Here is a 6,000-nt window from a genome sequence, read left to right as displayed (position 1 = left end):
CAACTGAAATCAATGGAGTAAAATCCACCCGTGCGCAAACAGCCAGAACAAGGTCTATGCACACTCCAATCCCATTCAAGCTGTCAAAATAAGTGGTGCATAGGCCCTGTGCCTGGAGAGCCGGAGCCAGAGTCAGTGAGTTTTTCCCTGGACTTTACTCGGCTTTGGCTCAGACTCAGGGTGAATCCCACCCAGCATTGTGCTCAGCCCCTCTGGGGAAAAAATGAAGCCCTGAGTACTGCACTGTGAAGATCACCAGAAGCCAATCTGGAGCAACAAGCCGCTTTCCACTCTACCACACATGCAAGGAGGAGGAAGACTGCGTGACGCATGAAGTGTCTTTAATCCGAAAGAGGGAAAAGCAGACCAGAAGGATTAGTATAAGCCAACAGACCCAAAAAAAAAAAAATTTAAAAACTTGTCTTTAAAACAAATTCAAATTCCATACAGTGCCTAAAATGTCACCTAAAAACTAAACATTTCCATAAAAAAATGTTTTTTGTTTGAACACATTAAAACGCAGTGAAACAATGTGACAAAAGGTGTGGGGGGGGGCGAAATCAGACTAAAGACGTCAGGGAAGCTATTCTGCTCCCAGGAGTAGAGACTGGTTGCAAACACCACCGGGAGTGGAGAGGTGGTGGGGGCGCAGATGAAGTCGGGGACTGCCTTCCCCTTTGGTAGCATGGGGGCAAATAGGGATGGGATTCAAGAGGGGAGCTCACTGTGAGCCCAGGGGGCTGGGGAGAGGAGAAAGAAGGGAAGGGCTCAGTGCTCAAGCCCCAGCTGAAGCTTTGAACAAGACTGAAGCCCGACTGATCTTTTAGATACGTTCCCAATTTCTCCCATCCATGCCTGAGTCAGCTGGTTTTCTTGGTGGGACCTTGACCGGCTTCTTCCCATAGTGACTTCTTGCCACTGGGGGTAAGTAACAGCCGAAGAGCTCAAGCAAATGCCGCAGCACGGCAGGAACTGAAATCCACAGCTGTCACCAGCCCGATGGCTCAGAAAGGGGGTGGGGAGGAAGTGCCCCATTTGACTCCTGCTTCCCCGATGCAGGGTAAGTGTGTTTCCCACATCAGAGGGGGGCAGGAATAGGTTAGTTGGGGTGAGTGAAAGGGCTCAGCCTCCCACAGGCTCAATGGTAAGTGCTGGGGCCACCTGAGGAGAGGGGGACTTGCAGGGGGGCTTGTCCCTGTCTGCTTTCACCTCCGCTGCAGGTTTAGAAGAGGTGCAACTTGATGCTGAGTGGTGGTTCTGGACTGCCATGCTCAGCACAGCGAGCCAAGGGCACGGGAGCCCAGAGAAAGACAGGGCAGGACCCTGCCATGGGCTCGGCGCTCACAGCATGGGACAGTAATGAAAACTGGACAATGGGGCATCTGCTTTAGGTGCTTCTGGTCTAATCCCACGAAGGCTAGGGTGGCTGTAGTGAATTTGTTAGAGGCATCGTCATGCCTCCCGCAAAAAGCCCCCTGAGATCAGAATTGAATTCCAGGCATTTAACAGACCCCATATATTCATCCAGAAAGAACACCCCAGTGAGTGCATGGACTCACATACAAACTACAGGCCCCCCAGACGTATACACACACACAGCCCAGACACACACAATGGTAATTGAAAATAACCCTGTGCATGCACCGTTAGAGCCAAGGCTTCCTGTTTAGTGGGGATTTGTGCCACGACGCCTTTAAAAAGAAATTTTCCAGGCCTGAAAAGGTGCTCCAGATCCACAGGCTCTCCCAAGACCCCCCCAAACCACCAGCCCCTGAAGATAAATTAAGAAAAGGAGCGTGGAAGGGACTAGAAGCCACACAGAATGTTCCTATCCCCGAACCTCTTTGCTTCAGCCTGTGTTTACCAGAGGCTCACCTGAGGGGCTAATCCATCAGCACTAGGCAAAAAAGCCAGAAGCCTTCATCTCTAGCCAGCGCTTTGCACGGGAAACATACTGTCTGGGTTTCAGCATTACAGTAGTTTTAAAAAATATTTATATATTATATACCCTAAAAAGGTCGCCACAGGAATTTCCATGTCTTTGTAAGGAAGAAGGAAAAAAATATTAACCAAAAAAAACAACGAATTACCGGAGCTGTTCAACTCTCAGGCCAAAAATAAAGATGTGTGTATCTCACAGGGGCCATCTCCTCACCTGCGCCAAAAAGGCCAGATACAAGGGTGGGTAGCTAAAAAACAACACGTCTGGTATAAATGTCGGAATTCCACATTTTGATGAAGTCCGTCTTTGTCCTTTTCTTAAAAAATATATATATACTATTGCTTTCTCGACGGCCAAGCAGGGCTCGGAGGGGGCCCTCAGTGGGGGAGTGCTGTTGGCTCAGAGGGGTTCGCTTTCTTTCGTCTCTTCATGAGCAAAGGGTTGGAGGAGTCTTCGATTTTCTTTATCTTAATTTGTTCGTAATCTACTCTCATGGTGGCCAAGGCACTCGTCATCTCCTCCTAGAAACACCAAGTAAAATACAGAGCCTAGTTAGCGATGGGGGCATCTGACATTGATGCTAGAACCCCTGCGCTTGGGCCCATGTTCATTGTCCATGCCCATACACACGTGTACCCCTACCCAAGACATTCATAAATCCTAAGGCCAGACAAAACCACTGTGGTCATTTGACTTCCCGCATAGCACAGGTCAGAGACTTTCACCCAATGGTTCTATTTACGTGTCATTGAACACACACACACACACATCATTTTAGAAAGCCATCCCAAGTTCGATGTTAAGTCTAGCGATGGAGAATCCACCACGTCTCTTGGGAAGCTGTTCCAGTGGTTCATTACCATCACTGTTACAAATCTGTGGTTTGTTTCCTGCTTTAATTTCTCTCGCTTCTAACATCCAGCCATTGGCTCTTGTTCACCCTATAATCTAGGTCTTGTTCCTTGGACCAACTGATTTCACACACCACTAAGCATTCCAACTTGGTGGTCTGTGGCTCGGTTGCTAGTGGACAAAGTAGCCCTTTCCAACACAACACAGTGCCGGCCGTTCCCCAACCTGATCCCTGTTACTATCCAACAGCCGTCTAGTGGTCCACAGCAAGTGAAATTAGCTGGTCGCCTCCATGCAGTTCTTCATGCTCACATCACAGACAGAAACACCATTATTAGCCTCAGCAGATGTGCAGAGGATTGAAGAGGCCACAAAGACAATCATCCACTCATGCCTCCAGGTCAGGTTGGAAACCCAGCCAAAAAACGTGCTACAGTAACAACACAGTCATTACGAGCACAGCCAGGGCTAACACCACACCAAGGCTGCTCGTGGGAAAGAGCGGAGAAAAGGCTTTGCACGGCCACTAATCACGAGTTTACACTTTTTCTTTTTTTAGCATGTGGATACAAAAGTATTCCAGCCCCTTGATTTCACTAATTTCCTATTTCCAGGACTCAAATAGAAATGGGCTGTGAAAAGCAGCTCGTCCCTCCCAATACTCTCTCATATGCAGGTTCTGTGCAAGGAAGCTTTCTTTAGTAGCACTAAATTTAGTGCAGCAAATCAAGGCCCTGATCCTGCAAGCTACTCCAGGTGGGCACAGGGTACAGCTGGCAGGGGCCAGTGACCTGGCTCCCCACTCCTCGCCAAGCATGATGTTCATGTCCACTGAGCTGAGGCACTTGGAGAACAGGCTCTAACAGCTGCGCCTCCTGGAACAGAGGTGGGTCAGGGGGAGAAGCGATTCAGAGTTTTTACCTTGACGTCCTCCCACAAGTCCTTCTCTTCTTTCAAGACTCGACTAGTGTGCAGCGGCGTCTGGGGCACCTGCATTGATTGCTTTAGAGGGGAGGGTAAGAGAGACAAAAGGATGAGCCTCCAATAAAAGTCCCTGCTGTCCCATTTCTCAGTTTCAGCGGCTGCCCCATTTCCGGGGCTCCGTGTCTCGCCTCTAGAAAGCCGCGCACTTACCATGATCCAGGGGTGGTTCATGAACTCTGTTATTGTCATGCGCTGGGTCGGATCCGTCTTCAGCAGGTTCCGGATCAACTGTTTAACTGGAGTGGGGGGAGGGGAGGTTTTAATTAAAAGCAGCACTTAGGTTATATATTCTCCCCAAGGTACGCTATGCCCTAGCAACCACCAGAACCTCCACTGGTCTCTTTGGCCTGGTCTACGCTAGGGATTTGCCCCAGTTGAAGCCATGGGTGCTGTGACAGACTGATAGTATCTTGTAACATCCTGGACAAACCTTATTAAATAAGGGACCTTTGGAGTCCACTGTTATTAAACAGGGAATCGTGTGAGTGCTATTGTAGCATTGTATGTACCTTCTCTAGGAGGAGAGGGATGCTCCAGTTGGGACTAGTATAGGTGCACTTCTACTTATCAGCCCCTTGAAGCCACCCCCTGGAGAGGTGCACCTAATACTAGTCCTGACTGGATTCTCAAGGGACCAAGAGACAAAGAAAGGATTTTTGGATGAATAGCTTCATTTTAACCAGGCTCAGGGCCTTCCTCCTGATCCAGCAAACAGACAGGCCCCCTGGTCCACACAGGGCCCCGATCCTTAGTGAAGAGTAGGAAGGACTGGGCCCACTGAGGGCCCATCAGACTGTGTGCTTGTTCTAAGCTGTAGTGAACTTGAAGCCACAAGGAAGCAGCTTGGCTGGGGTGCTGAAGGATTGTTCTTGCCAGAGCCCCTGTTTGGATTGGGGTGAACGCCACTAAGCTTAATAGTAAGTAAGTGTCTGGGGATGGGGGGGGGCAGGGTATTGTTTTTAACATGTTTTCTCTGGAACATTTTTACCTTAAGAATAAAAAAAGACTTGCATAAAAAGAGCTGTGTGGTATCTCCAGCTGTGGGCAGCCACACTGTTAACCGCCTCTGGAGAGACGGCAGGCAGCCGTGCTTGGGCAGCCTCTCTCTGCTGGGAATAACACGATGAAAGCAGGGAGCCATTCAGCCTGGAAATGCCCTGGTCAGGAGGGAGAGAGACATGGGTCCCCTCAAGAGAGGTGATGGCCAGGGGAGCCAGGAACCGGAGAGGGGGTGCCCTTGGAGGACCATAGAGGGAGAACATTAATGCAGCAGCCCTGAACTGTGACAGGCGCTAAGCCCTAATATAGACAGGCAAAGCCACTGTTCAAATGGGAGATATGGCACCAGCGTAAGTCACAGCTTCACCTATCTACACTAGAGGCCTGCACCCGTACAGCTACACTGCTGGCTGCAACAGGGCAAATCCCCACATTAGGCAAGGTCTTGTTCTACACCTGGAGATCGCAGGCACACCCAGGCTGAGCTTTCCCATTGGGCATTATAGCTACAAGCCTGACACACCCCAGGAAAGGGAAACCACGTTGCCAATATCGGAACACCCAGTCCCTTGGGATTTCACCGCAGGGGGTCCAGGCACGGCTTCTGCAGTATGTTCGGGTAGCGGGGATACACACGTGCATGGAGCAGACACTCTGCCTCAGCTTTTACCTTCTTCGGACACTTCTGACCACTCAGGGTTGGGAAATTCATATTGGCCCATTCGGATCCGTTTTTTCATGCCTGGAGAAATGGCCAGACCGTGGTTGGAATAGAAAGGGGGATACCCACACAGCCTAAGCCAAAGAGAGAGAAAGTAATGAAGTGATCTGCAGAGGGGAAATCCTTTAGACTGCATTAGAAACTTACTAGAACAAGTTTCCTTGCTTGTATTATAAGCTGAGGTCACGTCTGGCTAGCTTGCCCGACAGCATCCTTGGATAGCTGAAGTGGGTTATCCCTACCTCTATGAGGGTAATCAGGTCTATCTAAGAAAGGGGAAATTTTAGGCCTAAAACAAGAAAAACTCACCAGCAGGGAGATCTGTTAGTCTCTGGAATATTTCTGCAAGGGGCGCGTGGGAACCCCATTGCTTTGCAAATAGGCCCGGCTGAGCACTAGACAAGGACACTGTACGACAGGGAACAATCCTGCACTGGCTTGGACTAGAGAGACTTAGGGGCTGGGTTTTTAAAGGTCTTTAGGTGCCTAAATATGCAGATAG

The 6,000-nt window shown here is 49.6% G+C and overlaps 1 protein-coding gene across 2 annotated transcripts in view; it reads right to left on the bottom strand.

The window, feature by feature from the left end:
• Positions 1–324: 324 nt before the first annotated feature.
• Positions 325–6,000, bottom strand: part of MAPKAPK2 (MAPK activated protein kinase 2) — an 80,459-nt gene continuing 74,783 nt past the window's right edge. For both annotated transcript variants that reach the window (XM_039534441.1, XM_039534443.1), the window contains exons 7-10: positions 5,448–5,572; positions 3,929–4,014; positions 3,716–3,796; positions 325–2,463 (exon numbers count right to left, since the gene is read on the bottom strand). In XM_039534441.1, the coding sequence (XP_039390375.1) occupies positions 2,320–2,463; positions 3,716–3,796; positions 3,929–4,014; positions 5,448–5,572 (436 nt within the window). In that variant the 3' untranslated portion in view covers positions 325–2,319. The remainder of the gene's footprint in view (positions 2,464–3,715; positions 3,797–3,928; positions 4,015–5,447; positions 5,573–6,000) is intronic.

This window comes from Mauremys reevesii, linkage group 4 (assembly GCF_016161935.1).
Source record: "Mauremys reevesii isolate NIE-2019 linkage group 4, ASM1616193v1, whole genome shotgun sequence".
Classification (NCBI taxonomy): Eukaryota; Metazoa; Chordata; order Testudines; family Geoemydidae; genus Mauremys; species Mauremys reevesii.
The sequence above is the reverse complement of the archived record's forward strand: the minus strand, read 5'-3'. Positions and strand labels throughout refer to the sequence as shown.